Source organism: Agelaius tricolor, unplaced genomic scaffold (assembly GCF_023055355.1).
Source record: "Agelaius tricolor isolate 1412-34295 unplaced genomic scaffold, bAgeTri1.0.p SCAF_33, whole genome shotgun sequence".
Classification (NCBI taxonomy): domain Eukaryota; kingdom Metazoa; phylum Chordata; class Aves; order Passeriformes; family Icteridae; genus Agelaius; species Agelaius tricolor.
Genome location: NW_027269293.1, coordinates 2,547,658 through 2,568,411, shown reverse-complemented (window position 1 = coordinate 2,568,411; position 20,754 = coordinate 2,547,658). Strand labels below are relative to the sequence as shown.

At 51.5% G+C, this 20,754-nt stretch overlaps 1 protein-coding gene across 1 annotated transcript; it reads right to left on the bottom strand.

Moving 5' to 3' along the window:
• Window positions 1-889: 889 nt before the first annotated feature.
• On the bottom strand, window positions 890-20,692 carry LOC139602315 (uncharacterized protein KIAA1958 homolog). Its single transcript, XM_071452057.1, has 5 exons — window positions 20,471-20,692; window positions 11,957-12,037; window positions 5,299-5,383; window positions 3,951-5,109; window positions 890-2,414 (listed from the first exon to the last, which is right to left on the bottom strand). Exons 3-5 carry the CDS (start codon window positions 5,299-5,301, stop codon window positions 1,570-1,572), a joined length of 2,007 nt encoding a protein of 668 aa, XP_071308158.1. The 5' UTR covers window positions 5,302-5,383; window positions 11,957-12,037; window positions 20,471-20,692; the 3' UTR covers window positions 890-1,569.
• Between the last annotated feature and the right edge of the window lie 62 nt (window positions 20,693-20,754).

Here is a 20,754-nt window from a genome sequence, read left to right as displayed (position 1 = left end):
CCAGTACGGAGCCACTGAGACCCTGAAACGGACCCGGTACCGACCCCTTCTGCAAGTACTGACCGGGGTCCAGTACGGACCCGCCGGGACCCCGGTACCGACCGCCTCTGCAAGCACTGACCGGGGTCCGGTACGGATCTGCCGAGAGCCCGGTACAGATCCACTGAGACCCCGAAATGGTCCCGCCCGGACCCCGGTACTGATCCCCTCCACAAGAGCTGACCGGGGTCCCGTACGGATCCACTGGGAGCCCAGTACGGACCCACCGGGACCCCGGTACCGACTCCCTCCACAAACGCTGACCAGGGTCTGGGACAGATCCACTGAGACCCCAAAACGGACCTACCGGAACCCCAGTACCGACCCCACTCTGCTCCCCGGGGGGGTCGTTCTTCCCGTCAGTGGCCGCTCATTCCCAAACCTTGGGCGTGGGCTGAACCGACCAGAAACGGGGAGGAGAGAGCCCAAAGTGGGGTGGTCTGGGGCTCTGGGGGCTGAGGGAAGCGGGGAGCAGAGGTGTGACCGTAGCTGGGTCACCACAGGACCCCTGGGACAGATCTCAGTCTGGTGTCATGGTGATGCCACCAGTGCTCCAAAGCAAAGAGGAGCTGGCACACACCCTCCAGCACCCGAGGAGTTTGTCTGGTTTTATGTCTCTTCAAAGGTCCTGATGTTACTTCTTGATGTTCAATTGGTTGGATGGGACCAACTGGGGCAAAGAGCTTGACCCCCAAGGCTTTGTTTGACACCATGGGAACGGCTCCTAGGGCTTCAAAGGGCCCAAAGCTCTGTGCCTCTGGGCTGGGAGCAGGGGAGACTGAGCACAACAAGGAACACAGCAGTGTTCCAGGAAAGCATCACCTGCTGTTCAGACACAGACAGATAGGACTGAATTAAAGGTTCTTTTATTTGGCTCTGCCAACAATGCACCCAAAAACCTGACTGAGCTGTAACAGTGCTGAGCACACCTCCCAGTGCCTTTGTGGAGTTGTGTTTTGCATTCCAGGGAAACCACTTACCATAAAACCTTTCAACATTGTCAGACACTTTAAATAACTTCTTAAAACAGCCACAACTTCTTCAATCTACAAATCTTTCCCTAAGGGAAATGACCTGAACCTTGTCAGAAATGTTCCTGCAAGGTTGGGATTGGCGGCATCATCGCGCTCCTGTTGCTCATCCTTTCCCACAGGCTGAGCTTGTAGGGTGTCAGCCTCAAAATGTGGGTGCAGCTGACACTCCTGGCCAGGCTCTGCCACCCCCAAGCCCTCTCTGGGTCAGCAGTGGTGGTTTCTAACAGCATTGACTGTGTGGTAGAACATTAACTCGTTTGGCAAATGTGAAACTGAGGACTCTCATTAACCCACTGAATTATCAATTCCAGTAACAGAAACAACAACAAAGGAACTTCCCTGAAAGCCAAGGCACTGCAGATCTGTAGGTACCTTCAGTGCCAAGGTGAAGCTCAGCAGAAGGTTGTCTGTTCTCAACCTACACCAAATATTGCAGTAGAATTGTGTTTCAGAGCAGCCTTGGGGTGGTTGAAGGGGCAAAGCTGAAGGGACACCCCTATTTCTTGGTCTTCCTTACTGCTCCTCTGACATCCTGCGTAATAACTTTCAAGATTTTATCAATTCTGGCTTTTGACAGTGCCTTCCTGATGTACCACACTTTGTCCCAGACAGAGTACAGTGACTTGGGAGACAGGTAAAGAGGGTGGTTGTCCTCCAGCATGTCTGCTGGCCTCCTCCTGGCATACTCCTTGTAACTGGAGACCGGGCAGTTCTCTGGATCCTCAGGCTTGGCAAAGAGCCGTGGGTTTAGCTCCCCTTCATTTCCCTCAGGGCTCAGATCATCCTTCCACTCCAAGTACTCCACCTCTCCTTTGGTCTTCCTCAGCACCACCTGTCCCCAGTACAGCTGGTGGGCCTGGTGGTGGGTGTTTGCCCCAAACCCCCTAATGAGGTTGGTGAATACAAGGCGCAACAAGCCCTGAGGGTTTGTCTTGCTTAAAATTCCCTTCTCAAGAAGATTTGCCACATCTTCACCTGTCAGGTTCTCCACAACATTCCACTCTTCCTTCTTCTTTTGAAACAGATAATGATGTTTTAATTTATAGGCTTCCTGAGAGGCCTTGAACTCTGGCCCTCTCAATATGCTGTACTGGTAGTTGTGCTGCTGGAGGTACCTGTTGATGTTGCACCGGAAGGTGTTTAAGGAATTGGCAGAAAAGTCCATGCCATTCTGTTTTTTGGTAGATGTGAAGAAGGAGAGCAGGTAGTGGTCGAGGTCTGCAGGAGGCAGCCTGTGGATCTTGCGTGTCTCGGAGGGGTGGTGCCCCCTCAGCCACTCTTCAAACACTTTTATGTCTGCAGTGCTATTGCTTTTCTTTTTCTTCTGCTTGTTCAGCACATCTAAAGGACAAGACATAGTTTTGTGGACAGGAAGAATCCACAAAGATCAGTAAAACACAAGGAGATACAGGATAGTGTCTATCTGCTTTCTGGAAGCCATTCTGAGAGGACAGGACTCTCCCAAACCCCTTCCCCAAGAACTCTGGGTCATATTTGTGTTCTCCACAAGACAGCACAACCCAACAGTGCCCAGCTCTCCAGGGGAAATTGGGTCTCTCTCCCTTGGCAGCTGGCCCTGCTCACTGCCATACAGGGAAATTTCCCTTTCACCATGAAATAAAAGCATGAACCAAAGGTTGGGGTGGATGGTGAGGGAGAACACACAGGTGAGTAAAAGTCTACTATGATTTTGTTTAAAGGATTGCCAGGATTCCAGTTGGGCTCTCTCTCAAGTTGCCATGGCAATCCCACATCCACCCAGTTCGATGTAGCATGAGAAATGAATTCTTTGGATTGCTGGAAAGCTCCATCTGCTCGCCTGTGACTCGTCCAGGGCTGAGGATGGGGTGATGGAAAAGGGCTCATGAGCCAACACCTAGAACCCTTTTTGCACCAGGTTCTTTCCTACAGGCTTATCTGTCATCCTGAAAGACTGATGGCTGCCCCACTTTTTTGGGGTTTTGGCCTGTTTTGTACTGGCTGCTCCAGGTGCAGAGAGGAACAGCTCATGAATCAATAATGCTGAGGCCTCCTCTGAGCCATGAGCCAGTCACCTTGGCAGAAACAGCTACTACAGACATTCCCAGAAGAATTCCCAGTCCCTTCACATGACACATGATGTCAGTTATGAAAATAGTAAAATACTGCTCCCAAACCCCAACTGCGGCAGTTTGTGTGGTTATGGCTCCACAAGGAACAACAACCCCTAAGCCTTTTCAGGACCAGCCCTGGTGCTGTAAGCACATCCCAGGCAGACCCCAAATGCTGCCTCAGCAACCTCTACCCTTCACAAGGACATGCCCAGGCCCCTGTGCTGCAGGACAGCACATACAAAAATCTTAATTCTTGAAAGTACTAAAGCAACGTGTGGAGTCCTGCATTTCCTGTGCAGGACTGACAACTCTGCTGCCACTGGCAGCACTGGGAAGTTTTGCCACTGGCCTTGGTGCAGCCAGAGCTTTGGCCACAATTTCTCTGCATTATTTCCTCTTGTTTCTTTCTCTTGAGACCTGAGTTCCCTGCTCCAGCTCCAGTTTCCCACAGGGACTCTCTCAAGTACAACCAACGTACTGTGTGGGGGTACTGGGTAAAGTGGAAGACCAAAGTATTCAAACTGGGATGTTGGGGCTGGGGCACAGCCAAGAACACCTTTGGGTACCCCCAGAGAAGGGCATTCCCTACAAAAGCACCAATTCCTTTAGGCAGGGAGCTTTACAGTCCCCTCAAGCAGAAACAGGAGTGCCCCAAATCCAAGAGATTTCCTTGGATGCTGCAGTACAAATCTTGGCAGTGATGTGAACTCCTTGGATATTTTGGGAAAGTGATTAATGGAACACCCCCACACCCCTGCAGGCACAGAACTCCACGCTGCCTTACCTCCATTTGAGGCTGCAGGTGGATGTGTCTCTGGACTCTGGAAGGCTGAAGAACAAGGTGTCTGCTCAGATCCTGATGTCTCACTGTCCTCACCCACGTTCTCAGCACCATCCCCACTGGAGCCCATTCCCAGTGTGCCACACTCTGAAGGGCTCAGCTGGAGATGTTGCTGAACAGCAGCAGTGGCTTGGAGCTCAAAGAACATCACTGAGGGCGGTGATTCAGGCTGGGCTTCAGTGCTGGGGACAGGAAGGGGTTTGGGACATCCCTTTGGTGCTGCTGACCCTGGGAGGCTCCTTGCTCTGCAAGCATCAGCCACGGGCCCTGCAGCAGTGGTGGGAGCCAGCCTCAGGATGTTCCTGCTCAGATCCTCTGAGCTGCTGACAGGATCCTGCAGAATGTAGGCACGGGCTAGGGGTGGCTTTGCTGTAGGGGCAAAGGCAGTTTTTTGGGAGGCTGTTGGCTGGTGCAATGCCATCTCCTGGCAGTGGTGCATCTGCAACTTCTCAGCAGATGGCTCTGGCACATTGTCCTGGCTGATTCTGTCTCCTTTGCTGTCTTCATCTGCCTCACACTGCTCTTCATCAGAGATAACGATCTCTGTGTCTTTGTACCTTTTGGACTTCACATCCTGTTCACCAGTCTGGACTCTGCTACCAGACATGGAGAAGTGCTGCTCTGCTGCAGAGAATTTGGCTTTCCTGCTATTTTGACTCCCCTTGGGCTCATTATTCCTTGTGTAGGGGCTGTCAGCCTTCTGCTCAGCGACCCCCTGGGATCTGCCACACGACCCTGTGCTCCCAGAATCTTCTTGGTCCACCCCAAAAGAGGATGGGGTCAGCCTGAGCTTCTTTTCCTCAAAGCTGGATTCTCTTGCCAAAGACTCAGAGGACAGGAGCCTCCTTCTCCCTCCTACAGCCTCAGTCACTTCTTCACCTGTGCTGTGTGACTTCCCACAGTGCCAGTGGTAGGCATGTCCAGCTCTGCACATCCACAGCACAGCGTTGTCACTGCTCACATGATCTGTGTTCTGCATAAATTCCAGGCCTGGGATCTGGTTGCAGATGGTGCCATGAGTGTGTGCCCAGATCACAAGGTTGGAGAGATCTGCTTGCAGGGAACTGGTACTGCTGCACCCTCTGTCACTGGTGCTCTCACTCTGTAAAGGTGTTGGAGAGAACATGAGTGAGAGAGAAGCAGACAAGAGCAGTTCTTGGGGCTCTTTCTGTCCCTCCCCAGCAGTGCAATAATTCTAGACCAGCAATCACATCTCAGGACTCCTTTTAAAAATCAATTTGTTCTTTCTTTCTTGTCTGTGCTATCATTTATGCCATAACAGAACACTCACCATGCTGCTGCTTTCTGTCTCACTGAGCCTTCTCTCAGGTGGGGATCAGTAAGTGATGCTTTGAGTGGCCTTTCTCTCTCAGAACCTGAAAGGATCATCACATGTGTGTGCTATATACGTGGAGAAGTGTTTATGTATATATATAAAACCCTGACCAGAAGATACAACTGAATTTCTCCATGCTCAGCCCACTGCAGAGCTGTGCCCTCCCTGGGCTGAGCTCCCACTGCACTCCCAGGAACTCTACACACAAAACCTGCCTGGGGTAAATATTTGCAGGATCAGCCTCTGCAACATCAATGGAACGGAAACTAAATATAAACACTGAAAATAGAATTTTACAAACTGAACTCTGCAAGCCATTCCTTCAGCACTCTGGGGCTGGCAAGCTCTGTGTCTCTAAGTGCTGAACTGCAGAGAGAGGACAAGGAATAGTGAGGCTGCTTCAGCCTGACATCCTCTGACTTTGCAAACAGGAACAAGAGGCAGTTTCCCAACTGAAGGACTTGCACATGCAACTTGTGTTTATATTAGAGACTAAATCTGATTTAGTTTAAACTCTCCCATCTGTCTGGAAGGCTCCATGCAGCAGCCTGGAAGTCATTCCTGTGTCACAGGGGACATGTAGCATGCCCTCAGCACCACAGCAGCCCAGGAGCCATCGCTGACACCACACCCTCACATCTCAGCCCATGGTTAATTAAAAGCTTTGCAATCAGTGATGGGAAAAGAGGCAAGGCTGAGAACACTGGAACCTTGTCAAAAGTGGTTCCTTGAGCAGTTCTGGCTACACAGAGCTCAGCTCTTGGGGAGAACAGGCCCTGACTGGTGGTGTGTGAGCACGTGCTGCTGAGAGCACACCTGAGCACAGCTGAGCACAGCTGAGCACAGCTGAGCACACCTGAGCAACCTGAGGACACCTGAGCACACCTGAGCAGGCACAGGAGCTCCAGCCCTGGGGCTCCTGCTCTCCCAGAGAGCTGGGCAAGGTGGGAGAAGCCCATCCCAGCTGCAATCCATGAACTCAGTGCTTGCCCACAGGGCTGTATCTCAGGAGTCTGACACTCAGAGGGTGAGGGTGAAGGCTGCCTGAGGTGCAAATTGAGGGTGAAGCCAACAGCCCAGGGGCAGGAATGGCTGTGAGTGCTGTGCCCATCCAGCACAGCCCACAACACACTGGCTCTCGTGCCCAAAGGGAACAGCTCACACCTCTCACAGGTGCCAGCTGACCAGGAGCTGCTCCCTTCAGGGTGAGCCTGCAGCACAGCACACAGCTCCTTGCTGCACTTCCATCAATCCATATGTTCCTTCCTAATGATAGCACAGATAATTTTAGCCCAAATGCTTGGCTGATGCACGTGCCAGCATGTGGAATGTGCAAAGGCGGGATTGACTGAGAATTTTTTACTGAAATCTGCTGCTGCTTTAACAAAAAAAAATCAGATAATAAAAGCCTTTTTTGGAAGCAGCAAATGCAATTTGAGCTCCTGATGTTAATCAAGGCCTTGTATGGGATCTACTGTTCCTGTGAGCTCACTCCTGATGAACCTGGGCAAACAGGGCAGGGAGTCACCTCCAATGGCCATTTCAGCTGCCCTGACCCCTCAGAGGCTCTGCCCAAGCTTCTCCCCAGAGGTGTTTGACCTCCTCAGGCCAGGGCAGCTCACAGCCTGCTCCCACTGAGCCCTCCCTACAAACTGAACTTGGGGCAGAACCATTTTCCCTCCTGAAGCAAAAGAGAATTTCATCTTCCAAGTTCAGCCTACTTGGGGCAGAACCATTTTCCCTCCTGAAGCAAAAGAGAATTTCATCTTCCAAGTTCAGCCTACTTGGGGAAGAACCATTTTCCCTCCTGAAGCAAAAGAGAATTTCACCTTCGAGTTCAGCCTGTGCAATTCCCTGAAAGGGCTGAGCCATTCAGACAGACTCAAAGGAACTTCCATGCCAACAATCTGGTGCCTTCAGTCAGTGTGGGAAAAGGTAACAGGAACGGGAAGCTCCCAGTGGTCACAGGGCCACAAAATCACTGACTTGGCAGATGAACATCTTGATCCCTATCACAGGCCCCTGCCAATGGAATGCTTTTATCTCCCCTTATCTCCAGGCACATGTCTTCCTCTTCCTGATCTCTTTGAAAGAAAAGCCTTTTATTCTTCCCTTGCTGTTTAGTTCCCAGCACAGGTTCTGGAGCTCAGCTACAGACCCCTCAGGCTGCTGTGACCCTCAGATTTCCAGCAGCTGAGATTCCCTCAAAGGAATGGCAAGTGGAATTCACAGTCACAGCTGAGTGAGAAAAATGACCACTGTCCTTCCCCCAAAGGCTCAACTGGCGTAGGTGAATTCCCTTTGAATAATAAAAATCCATCTTGATCTTTGCCACAGTTTTTACCTGCAGCCCTGGGGAAGGGTCTGGGCTTAGAGTTTGGGGCTTTTTGCTTGTTTTGGAGCCTTGTGCCTGATTCAGTGTCTGTGTGGCCTGGAGTGATGTTGTGGGTTAATCCTCTTTCCAGGAGAGGCTCCCATCTGATAATGGACACTGTGTACAGGACCCACACCTTTCTGCAGGAAAACAGGACATTCCAGAGCTGTACAGTAAAGGATTTTATTTTTTTTTTTAAACCCACAGGGAATTCAGTCTACTGCTAAAACCTACAGTTAGGTAAATTCAGGCTCACTCATGGAAAAAAATAAAGTTGGGAGTTTTTTTGGTTTGGGGTTTTTTGTTGGGTTTTTTTGGGGGGGTTTTGTTTGTTTGTTTGGTTGGATTTGGAGTTTTTTGGGGGGTTAGTGTTTTTTGGGGGTTTTTTGGTTGTTTTATTTTGTTTGTTTGCTTGTTTGTTTTTGGTTATTTGGGGTTTGGTTTTTTGGGGGTTTTTGGGTTGGTTTTTTTTGGTTTTTTTTGTTGGTTTGTTTTTTGGTTTTTTTTGTTTTTTTTGGTTTTTTTTAATCTACAAGGTTTGGCTTTCTCAGGCCCTGCTCTGCACAGCTTTCCAGGCCTCAGTGCTGTGGGTACTGATTTTACCTCTGTATTCCAGAAAATGTGGCCAGGTAATTTCACAAGAGCCTCCAGCACTTCAGGGGAGACTGAACTTTGAGCTGGACTGAAACATGGAAGCTCAAAAAAAGCTTTTTTTTTTTTTTTTTGTTTTAAGACTTTATGTGTGTCCTTTGAGTCCTTGGTGGCAGGGGGGGAGAGCAAACTCAGCACTTTCTGAGATTTATCCTCCTCTAAGCTCTGTCAGACACAGAGTGACCTGAGATTGTCACCACTGGGATCTTCCCCTGTCCCCCTCCCAGGTGTGCTGAAGGCCTGAACCCATAAAACAGACACAGCCTTGTGCAAACAGGAGCACTACATAAAGGCATTAATTTGGAGGCACTAAAAGCCCTTTGCCTCCCCGTGTCCTTGTCCCATTGCCCTGTGACAGCCCTGCCTGGTGCCTCTCACGGCCTCCAGCGCCTGTTTTGCAGATTAGAACCTGGGACATGCACCCAGAGCCAGAGAATTGGAGAGCTCTGACTTCCCTGCTCCAGATAAGACAGTGCAGGAAACTGCAACAATCCTGTTAGGAAAACAACAGGATACAGAAGAGCAGAGCTTAAACTTGACTCCTGCCCCCTTGGGAAGCCCTCCCTGGAGGTGAGGGGAGCTGGGACAGCCCCCAAACACACGTGTGGGGCACGGAGGCACTGCTGGGGCTGTGTCAGGGCAGGAAGGGCTGAAGCTGCACTCAAACACATCTGGCTGCAGCACAGGAGCTGAGTGGAGCAGCTGCAGCTCATGGCTGCCAGAATTCATGGGGCTTGTCCCACCCTCCTCAGCAGGAGCCCAGGGGATGGAGCCATCATTTCCTAACAAATTGGTTTTCCCGTTCTCTACATCGTTTGTTTGCCTCCTCATCTGCCCTGTACAAGAATCTTCTGAGCACCTCTTCAGCTCTCTTCCTGCTTGCCCACATCCTTCCAGCTTGCAGAAATACAATTCCCAGGATCCATCCTGTGCTTGCTCCAGGGCACCGTGCCTCCATTTTGAGAGAGGCTCCCACAAAATCCCACCGGGAGTGTCTGTGGAGGGCAGGATCTGACTGCAGGCACCAAGAGGGAGATGGACCCTGCTGGCAAACACTGCCCTCCAGCACCACATTCCTTAAACAAGACTTATTTTTTGTTCAAAGACTCGGACATCACTTTTTCCCTGAGTTCCAATTATCTCTGCTCCTGAGGGGCTGAGTTCCAGAGCCACTGGCCTGGGATGCAACTGTGAGCACTGAATCAAGGCCTCTGAAAAATCCAAATAAATCCAAAAATCTAATAAAAGCCACGGGCAGCTGACACAGCGCTGCCTGGGCCACCAAACAGGGATCAGCCACCAAACCAGCCTGAGTGAAGGGAAAAAAAATCCATTGGAAACCATGAACTTCTATTAATAGGAGCTCACGTTGTATTTCCCAGGAGGAAGTTGGAAAGCTGCAATCAGCAAAGGCCAAATCTGTGACCTGGGCAGGAAATGCTGCAGTGTCACTGTCACAGTGTCAAGGTGGAGTCTGGGGGCACCTCACACCTGTGCCAGTACCCTGGGGGTGTCACCCTGATTTTTAAAGATTTTCTAAGCCTTCTGATATTCACATTCTCGTAACAAACTTTCTCCCACGCTTCCTGTAAATAACTTATTATTCTTTTATGGAGGAGAAATTTGATGGACTGTTGGTTTGTCCAGTGCCATTGCAGAGGTGGCACTGTCACCCTCCAATCCACTGTCACTTTTGGAAAACTGTAAATGCTGGAGTCAGAAAATAAACTTCCTTTTCTTCACCTTGAGAGCAGCGCTGTGTTGTTTCTGCTCTCGGGGTTTGTCGCCAAGCACCGGGCACCGGGTGGCTCCGGTACCTCCCCCTTTGCTCCTCCCGGTTCTGCCGCGTTGGAACACGCCGGGCTCGCCAAACACCCGGGAACGACGTGGAACGGGAATCCTTTTGTTCCTGCTCCCCGCGGCCGGAGCTGCCCGGTACCGGCAGGGGGAGCTCGGCTCCGGTACCGGCGGAGAGTGCTCGGTCCCGGTACAGGCAGGAGGAGATCGGTTCCGGTACCGGCAGGGGGAGCTCGGCTCCGGTACTGGAGCCGAGCGGTATCAGAGAGCTCACCAATTAGATATTAAAACTTCTAAAGGATATTGAGTTTCTTTTGTGCGTTCGGCCCCGGTACCGGAAAGGGGAGCTTGGCTCCGGTACCGGCGGAGGGCGCTCGGTACCGGCAGGAGGAGCTCGGTGCCGGTACCGGCAGGGGGAGCTCGGCTCGGTACCGGAAGGGGGAGCTCGGCTCCGGTACTGGCGGAGGGCGCCCGGTACCGGCAGGGAGAGCTCGGCTCCGGTACCGGCAGGGAGAGCTCGGTCCCGGTACCGGCAGGGGGAGCTCGGCCCCGGTACCGGCGGAGAGCGCTCGGTACCGGCAGGGGGAGCTCGGTCCCGGTACCGGCAGGGGGAGCTCGGTGCCGGTACCGGCAGAGGGAGCTCGGCTCCGGTACCGACAGGGGGAGCTCGGCTCCGGTACCGGCGGAGAGCGCTCGGTACCGGCAGGGGGAGCTCGGTGCCGGTACCGGCAGGGGAAGCTCGGTGCCGGTACCGGCAGGGGGCGCTCAGCCCCCGGTGCTCGCCCCGGCCCCGCCGGGAGCGGCAGCCCCGCAGCACCGGTGGGCAGGGCCGGGAGGAGCGAGTCCCCGGGCCGGGCTCGGGCCGTGCTGCTCCACCGGGACCAAAAGCCAAAGCGAACAGCCGGCTCTGAGAGGGGAGGGCGCAAATGGTGTTTTGTTTAATTCTCAGGAAGTTTATTGCGGTTTTTTACATTTCTGAGCAGCCTTTTAAAGTTTAACTAAAAACCATCGTGTGACACAAGGTGCTTCGTCAACCATCTGCTAAACTGAACTGAACCAATCCGATCCAAGCCAAACCCACAGAGCACTGCTGGGAACAGGACACAGCAGCCAGAGTTTCACCCCAGTTTTGGGGCTGGCACCAGACCCTGTCCCCTGCTGTCCCACCTGCCCACAGAGCAGAGCTCACGTTCCCCCAGCACGCTCTGGCTGGAGTGTGGCAGCAATTTGTTATTAAATAGTATTTGTGGTCGATCTGTGACTTGTAATTAGATGTAATTGCTCACAATGGGACATGGTAACCTACTTCTTTTGCAATACAAACCATCTTTAGTGACTGACACCTCAGCTCCTTCCTACCCCTGTCCAAAGCCTCTGAAATTGAGGTGACTCAGCCTGGGGTGCAGGACTCATCTCACCAGCACCAGGCAAACACTCACGTTCGCTTCTGCACCCCAGGTGTTTCCAGAGGTTTGCTGGGATGTGATGGGAAATGGCTCCTGGAGGCAGGAAAAAACACTGCTGGTAACAGTGCTGGTAACAAAGTACCTTGCAGGGAGGGGAAGCTCCCCGGCTGTGGGATGGCTCCTTCCAGTCCCTGCTGGATCTCTGCCATGGGGAGCACAAAAGGAGCCCCAGGTTCAACATCCCCCTGAGCAGCACGCCAGGGTTTTGGCCACAGGCTCCCTGGTGATGCCACCAGTGAGACTTAGAGGCTCCCACCTTTGGAGCCTTGGCTCCTGCTCAATTTTCTACTCTGCCCTCGTTTTGCCGTGCCCCTGCCTCCCTTACCTGCTCCAAGGTCAGGCAGGCAGCCTCCCACAGAGCAGAGCACTGCCCAAGGACAGGATCCCATCCAGGGCACAGGGCAGCCTAGGAGAGAGGGGAGACAGGTGTTTGTTAGGAAAGGGAACTCAGAGCCAGCTGCCAGTCCCTGGGGTGGGATGGAAGCTGTGAGCAAAGCTCTCTGTCCTGAGAGCCTAGTTGGGCTTAGTTGGGCTCTGAGTGGCCACCTGGACCAGCAGGGTCTGGAGATTGCTGTCCCCCACTCCCTGAGAGCCTTAGAGATAAAAACCCCACAGCTGGATGATCCTTTGGACAAGAAACACACACTTGGCCTTGGATCCAGGAGAGCTGCAGCTGCAACACCCTGCCCAGAGCATGAGGAGGAGCAAACCAAGCAACTCCACTCAACAGATTCCACAGAAACCAGAGCCAAGGGGTGGTTTGGATCTGGAGTTCTCAGCTGAAAGTGTCCCTGAGGGAAGGATTCTGAGAACTCACTTCCACCTGCTGCAGAAGGAACCTGTCATCTTGCACTGTGGAACAAAGTAATTTCTCAATAAATAAAGTATTGTCATGTATTTTTTTGAGCCCTGACCTTCAAGTAAGAAAATGTAGCTGAACTGCAATACTACAACTACAAATGTAACCCCTCAGGAGGGAACTTAGCTCCACAGGGAGAGTGAGTGAGCTCACGGAAACGCTCCCCTGGCTGAAGGCGCAGGTAGTGCCTGCACAGGAGGCAGCCAGGAGTGACACATCCCCAACTTCCAGACCTGCTGCCAGGCACTGGGAGCCTCTTTTGGGCTGTGGTCATGCTGGTTTTACCCCAAACCAGGAATTCGGTGCTGTGGTGCACACAGAACTGATGGCTGTGCCCACAAGGAGCCCTGTGCCTGTGTTTTGGGGATGCTGGGGCCCCATGAGACAGCTTAGCACGGGCTCCTGTCATTGTCACTGCCTTGGTATCAGAGAGCTCACCAATTAAATATTAACACTTCTAAAGGATATTGAGTTTCTTTTGTTCCTTTGGCATGGCCAGTGTTCTCAGTTCTCCCTGACTTCACATGCTGCATCTTCCTGCCTTCATGTTCTTTTAATGCTTAATTTCATACTCCAGCAGGCTTCCTTCACCTCCTGTCTGTCACAGGGAGCATCTGCTGTACAATGCAGTCCAGGAGACAGCATTTAGGGAGCAGGCTGCTCACCCAGACCCCAGACCACAATCAAACCCCCAATTCCATGGTTCTGCACACAGGCTGTTGTGTCCCTTCATACACTTCCACCCAGTTTGATCCAGAGTGCTTTGGCTTTGAGTCTGCAATCACAAAGTGAGATTCCTGAACACTTTCACCATCTGAAGCATGAGCAAACCTTCACACCATGAAAGCAAAAGCCCTTTAACCATAGAGCAAGGCTTCCCTGAGCTGTTCCACTGCACAACATCCTTTGGGAACATACGGGCCAGCAACCACACGAGATGCCCACAGCATAACTACAGTACTGACAAACCAATTGAGCCTCAGCAGCTGCCTCTGGGAAGGTTTCATTCATGCCCAGCACTGCCTTTTAAACTTGAGTGCCACTGGAACAAACACATCTTTGATCCAAGTAGGAAATAATTTGAAGCTTTGTGTTTAATAGAGCTGCAGCCCTGGGGAAATGATGTCGATCTTGGCTGGGATGACAATGGGGCTCATGGCAGGCACAGAGCATGGCTGTCCCCATCCTCTCTGGGCACAGAGCGTGGCTGTCCCCATCCTCTCTGGGCACAGAGCGTGGCTGTCCCCACCCTCTCTGAGCCAGCTGTGTTTGGACATCTTTGTTCTTGACTCAGCATGGAAACAAGCTGCACGGCCAAGGCTCCTGAACTGCCATGTGTGGCACCAAAAGACAGATTTGGGGAAAGGGGGAGCAGGATTTGGGCAATCCCTCCTGTCCTCTTGTTCCTTCTGTCTTTGGAGTCTCTCATGTCCCACTCAGCTCCAGGGGAACCACACGCAGCACAGATTATAGGGGGGTGCAAACACAAACATGGAGGAGCACAGGGGCAGTACTGGGCTGTACACACCTGTGTGATCTGCCTGCCCTGGGGACACACACACCTCCTTTTATACTGTGGACACCTCTTCAAATGTTGCTGCCATTTCTACCTGTAAAATCCTGTGTTCAGAGCAGGGAGCGAGCAGCAGGCAGGCTCCACACCCCAGGGAGCATCCCTGGATGCTCTGCAGGTGCCTCTCTGTCAGGGCCCTTTTTCATTTAAATGACCCCTGCTCAGACTGGGACATTCTCCTGTCTGGAATCATCTGGCATCTGTATCCATCTGAATGGCAGATGCAACAGGAGACACCTGTGGACAGAGCTAAGGTTTCAGGAACAATCACAGGTGAGGGATGGAGAGGCTGCAGCAATAATGCATGAGCTGCACCTGCCTCCCCTCAGCCCTGCAGCACTGCCCCACCTCCCCTCACTGCTGGGAGAACCAGTACAGCACTGCTAAACTGGGAACACCAGGCTATGGTGTGCTGGGACAGAAGCAGATCTGGGGGGATGAGTCCTCTCAAAGTCCTGCAGAGCCCCCCATGCTGCAACTCTGGAAATTATTGCTGAGCCCCCTCGAGAGGTTGGTCAGGAAATTGGCATTATCCTTAAGAGGGTCACAAAATCAAATTGTTACAAGGAAGGGAAGGAGCTTCTCAGGCCATTGCTGGGCACAGGGAAGCAACAGGATGGCACTTATCTGTCCCTGCAAACAAAGAAGAAGGAAATGCAGAGCTGGAGCCATGGACAGACAAGCATTTACTTCCCTGCCCTGGGATAGAGGGAGATGTGCTTGGAAGAAGGGTTGTTTGTATAAATAAATGTTCATTCTTGGCAGTGGAATGCAAACTATGCTGAGGGGCTGGAACCAGGCACTCGGGAAAGCTGAGGCCAGAGCAAGGGAGAGACGGAGCGAGGCTGCAGGGAGGAAATTCACATTCATTTTTAGCAACTTGGAGAGGCTCTCGAGCCTGTTTGACATTTTTAATTATGCTGATGCAGAGCCTATTTCAAGGACAAAAAAAAAAAGTCAGGATTGCAGGTTAAACAATTAGGAAATTTCACACCAGACAGTGAGGAGCAGTGCTGCCTGGGGGTCTGGAGACTCTCTGAAACACGGGATCATCTTTCAGCCTTTCTAGACAGACGGAATTTGAATGTCTTGCAGAATCCTCGCCCAGGTCAGGAACTCAGAGCATGGCCCTGTAAACCTCTCCTGATGGTATTTTCTGAGAGCACACAGGAGGCAGGAAAGATGAGCCTGAGCTGCCGCTTTCTTTGTCCAGGCATTCCTGCAAGGTTTCTGGAAGGGCAGAAAATCATCCTGCAATGTGGCATCAACTGTGTCAGAGTCTGTAACTTCACAGTGGGAAACGCTGCAATTTCTGGTGCAGAGCGAGCTCAGCTCGATGGTTTCACATCACCGAGTCAGGGCTTGCTTTCCATGCTCAGAAAATGACCTTTTGTCATGCAACCATCCTGACCTCAGGGTCTCAGTTTCCCTGTGTATTCATAGAAAAGAGCTTTACCTGCTTGCTCACCCACTGTTCTCTCTGAAAAACGTGTAAGGACCTTTCCCTGCATTTCAGTTTGGGTGTCAGGGGCCACAGCTGTGGCACTGAAGGGCAGGAGTTGCCTCTTTTGCTCAGCAGAGATGTCAGTTCCCCTTCTCCGAGTCCTGGCACTGTACTGGGGACAGAGGAATGGAATTGGAACCTTTGCCTTCTCCTTGAGATAATGGAAAGTCACAGGGAGGTATCCAGCTTTGGGCATGAATAAATCATTGCAGGTATGAATTATTCAGGGCTCAGCCCTCCACATGTGCTCCATTCAGACTCCAGGGCAGCATCCCTGCTGTGTGGGGGTTTCTTCCCCAACACTCCACGTCTAAGGCAAGCTGATGAGTCCAGGTTTTCCAATATGATTAAAAGAATAATTAAAAATCCAGCAGGAAAAAGCTGCTCAAAAGTGCTGTGACAGCTCAGGTTGACATTCCAATGGCCAGGCAATGCCTGAGCTCCAAGAGCTGTCCACAAGTTACTCACAGGATGGGATGGGGATAAGAAGTGGCTCAGGAAATTGGGAGCACAGGTTGGAGGGGAGAAGTGGAATGATGGGCACAGAATCAATACAGGGACCAACACAACCTTCTGATAGCTTGTGTCTAACACAAAAACACAGGTTTTATCTGGATTTCTCAAATGACAATAAGCAAATTTAGGGAATAAATCAAAATCTCTGGCTTTGATCTGTGTTGTGAGATCAAGTACTTTGCCTTGTGGCGCTTTTTAAAAATCTTGTTTATTATGAGCTGAAATGGGTTGAATGAAGAGAAAATCTGGTTTGCAGTAACTGGAAGGATGGCAATGTTAAGAGTGATGAATTTAATGTCAGAGTCCAAATCATGGACCCTGGGGCCCAGGAGAGGAGGGGCTGCCATGAGCCCCAGGTGCTGCCAGGTGATTTCTGGGCAAGAGAAGGGGTTATAATCAGACCATAGATTAATAAAACCACAGATTCATCAAACCATAGCCTGATCTTCAGCACTCCAACCCCAACTAGGAGGGGAAAAAACTGCTGTGTTGAACAGCCAGGAAATGGCTGCTGAGTCCCGCACAGGAAATGAGTCAGCCCAGAGCATCGGGAGGAGCCGTGGGGACAGGGAAGTGCTGAAATAACATGGAGAAATACAGAAAAAAGCCTCTTGTGTCGTGGACTAAAAAGAAGGAAAGACGTAAAATGAGAGTTCTTGCGATTCTGCTTCAAATGTGAAGTTCATGTAGGTGCTGTAGAAGGGGCACTCAGCACAAGCCATGCCCAGGTGCAGCTCTCCTGCCTTGCAGTGTTTCTCACCTGCTCAGCTCTGGCCCTGCACAGGAGGCCTCACGGTGCTGTGGTGGCAGAGCTGTCACTGACACCCTGCTCAGAGAGCCCACACACGGGTTAGGAATCACAGAATCACAGTCATCCCCCCTTGTGCAGGCCTTTGTAAAAAAAATTAGTCTCCAAAACCACTTTTTATTACTGACAGCACATTCAGCTCAATTCCAAACCCATTTATTTACCAGCTACCAGTCAGAACACTCTTTGATAGCACTCCATGCTGCCAAACTCTCGTGGATCAATGGAAGAAACACTCCCCTCATTCAGGCTGTGTCTTGCTCAGAAAGCCACGTGTGTGCAGGTACGAGCTGCACCTCTCCCAGATGCTGGAATCAACACAATGCAGACCAGGAGAGACAGAATTCCAGCTCTCCCACCCCTCCTCCTCCAAGCACCCCAGCTGCAGAGGGACTTTGGGTCCCTCTCCTGGTCCCTTCTCTCAGGCACGAGGAGGGGAGGCCGTGGTGGTTTCTGCTGGACTGACAAACCCAAAAGCAGGGATTGAGCTCCTGCTCGGATTCCTCTCCTGCCCTGCACTAACCATTCCCAGAGCGGTGATGTGGCATCATGAACGAGGCACTGAAGAATGTTCTGGCACCATGAGATGCTGCTGAAGCTGCCAATAAGCTTTGAAATAAAACCGCCGTGTTCGCTGAGAGGGGTTGAAAGTAAATAAAAGCCACAGAGAGAAGCAGAAGGATTGGAGACTCCTGGGGTTTTTTTTGGGATTACAGTGGTAGCACAGTCATCTGTGAGAGTTCCCTGGTTTAGGGCCTTGCTGGGAATAATGAGGCAGGAGAGGAACTTCCAGGAAAACAATTCACTGGCAGCAGTATCCAGTGTGCCCCAGGGTTTGGGTTCATGAACTGCACCCCTTTTTAGGAAGGTTCTGGTTTTCAAACCCTGGCAGCAGTGCCCAGTGTGCCCCGGGGTTTGGGTTCATGAACTGGACCCCTTTTTAGGAAGGTTCTGGTTTTCAAACCCTGGCAGCAGTGCCCACTGTGCCCTGGGGTTGGGGTTCATGAACTGGACCCCATTTAGGAGGGTTCTGGTTTTCAAACCCTGGACTCCCTTTAGGAGGGTTCTGGTTTTCAAACCACTGGCAGCAGTATCCAGTGTGCCCCAAGGTTTGGGTTCATGAACTGCAGCCCTGTTTAGGAGGATTCTGGCTTTCAAACCTGGCAGAAATATCCAGTGTGTCCTGGGGTTGGGGTTCATGAACTGGACCCCGTGTAGGAGGGTTCTGGTTTTCAAACCACTGGCAGCAGTGCCCACTGTGCCCTGGGGTTTGGGTTCATGAACTGCACCCCTTTTTAGGAAGGTTCTGTTTTTCAAACCACTGGCAGAAACGTTGGGTGGAAGAGGAAGGAGAAGGGGAAGGGTTTTGCCAGCTTGTGAAGGACAAGGTTGCAAAGAGAAGCGTCCATGACCCCAGACAGGCTGGGGAGCTGTGTAACAATACAAAAGGAACAGGCAGGAAAGGGTCCTGCTTGTTTCAGAGAGTTTTTCTTCCCTGCTGGTGAATTAAATGCCAAGAGATAACACATGCAGGAAAGGCTCAAAAAGGGAATAAACTGGGTGTGCCCCAGAGCCCTTCCCGGCAAGAGGAACCAGAGCCAGAACCAGGGTGGGACGTGGGACTCTGCTGTAGGATCATGCAAAAGAAGCTGATTCATTTTTTTCCCTTTGCCCTCCTGTTTTTTTTGGTTTGTTTTTTTTTTTCATACAGTCATTTTCATCTGGGTTTGTTTTTCAAAACAAACACAAGGACACACAGGGGCTGGTCCTGCTCCCTGCTGTGTTTTCATATCAAGTGTAATCTTGTTCTTAAAAGCATTTTCCCCTTTGGCCCAGAGAAAACCACAACAGTGTCACTGGTCACTTGTAGTCCCATAGTACCTGAGCAGATGCTGTCTAAAATATTCTCTTCCTATGGCAGGAAAACGGCTGATAAAATGTTGCACAATCATCACTTCTGCAAGGACTGTGGAAAATCAGCGTGAGCTTGCACAAACCCTAAAGAGCCTTTCAAGTCAGACCAAACCTGCAGAGGAAAGGCCTCTGGAAAGGAAAATCAGGAATCCTGTGGTGGAATTTACCTGCTTACTCTGCCGAAGATACCTGAAAAGCACCTGGAATACCTACACATGCCATAAAGTCATCTCAGCAGCTACCAGAAAATCAGACCCTGGCCTGTGATCAGTGATGAGTGTTAATGAATGTTTTCAGTCTTTGTGGGGTGTTCAGGGTACAGAAATACCCCACATTGGAAAAAATACCTCGACAGCATCCTCTACCACCAAAATTCCTTACTTATGGAAGAAACACCTCCATGGGAAACACACCTTTAACCAGGCACAGTCCAAGGGAGCTTGTGTTGGCAGCTAAATTCCTGCTCTCTTTGATCACTTTATCTCTCTGCCTCTCAGCTACAGAGGATCTATAATCTCATCATTTTCCCATTCTTTGCCTCATCGAAGTTGTAAATCTCTTATCTGAGGCAGCAGCTGAGCCTTTCATATGCAGGAGGCAGTGGTTTCAGATGGGTTTAGCTGCCTTCAGCAATAGGTCAGAACACGTTTTTCCTCAGTTTTAAACTCCACAGGGGCCAAACTGGAAGCCCGGTAACGCGAAGATTCAGGAACCAGAGTTCCCAGCTCCTGGAAAGATCCAAGGCCGAGGGAAGCTGCATTTCACAGAGGGCGATGAGAGTGAAGCAGGCAGGAGATGCCTGATCCTGCCCACTGAAACCAACCCCTGAGCACTGCCCCAGTGAGAAATGAGGGCTCTGGTCAGAGCACCTGGCACAGCAACACGTGTTTGGGAGGGAACAAGACCCCTCCACTTCTGAATTCTTCTCTTCCCTACCCACGTGTCAAGTGTGCGCTTGAGAGAGACGCGAGAACGCAAAATGCGTGTCTGTACCTGCCTGACACAAAGCACAAACACTGCCCAGGGATTTCATTTGCACTCTTGTTTTTTAAATGAATTTTCTGAGCCCTCACATACACTGCCGTGTCACAGCCCAGGTGATGGTGTTCTACAGGTTATCACTGGTAGAGGTACTTTGGCAAAACTACAAAATATATTCACAGAAAAGCCCTGGGTGGGAAGGCTGGCAGGACAGAGGAGCCTGGCTGAGGGCAGAACGAGAAATTAGCTATAAACTGACCAATTAATCCCCGTGGGGGATGGCAAATGAGGCTCAGAGAATGGGCAACTAGAATTCCCAAGGAGCAAATAGTGCATTTAAACAGAGCGTTTAATCCATGGAGCAGTGCTGGGGAGGATCCGAGGGTGCCTGGTCACCCTGCAGGAGCCACAGAAGGATCTCACACAAAGCCACAACATTCTTTTGAAATTCACAAGTGGCCCAGCACTTGTAAAACAAATCTTCCAGAGGCTTGACAAGCCCCAAATCCCTGGAATACGCGCGAATCCCTGCACAAGTGAGGCCTACAGGTAACGACCGACATTAAGAGTGAGACAAGCCGATCTAATTTGCACTGAACTGCCCCTGACGTGCAAGAGAGCTGGGCACCAAAATCTCACAACCGTACCTGAGCCCCAGACCGGCAGGTACGTTTCACGTCTTACCTCACAAGCTCTCTCTCTCTCTCACCCTCTGGTAATCTTTATCCTTAAGACATTAACTGCGATCACACACACTCCTGTACTTTAAGCCAGCCCCTGGGCCCTGCGCGACCCCCGAGGGGCACGGCGGGCGGGCGCCCCTAAGCCGGGATGGCGGCGGCGCGTGGCTTCCCTGCCCGCCCCCAACATGGCGGCGGCGCCGGGTCTCACAACGTGCACGAGGGGGACCCGCTTGCCCGTACCCAAGATGGCGCCCAGCGCCGTGCCTCCCATGCCCTGCCCCCAAT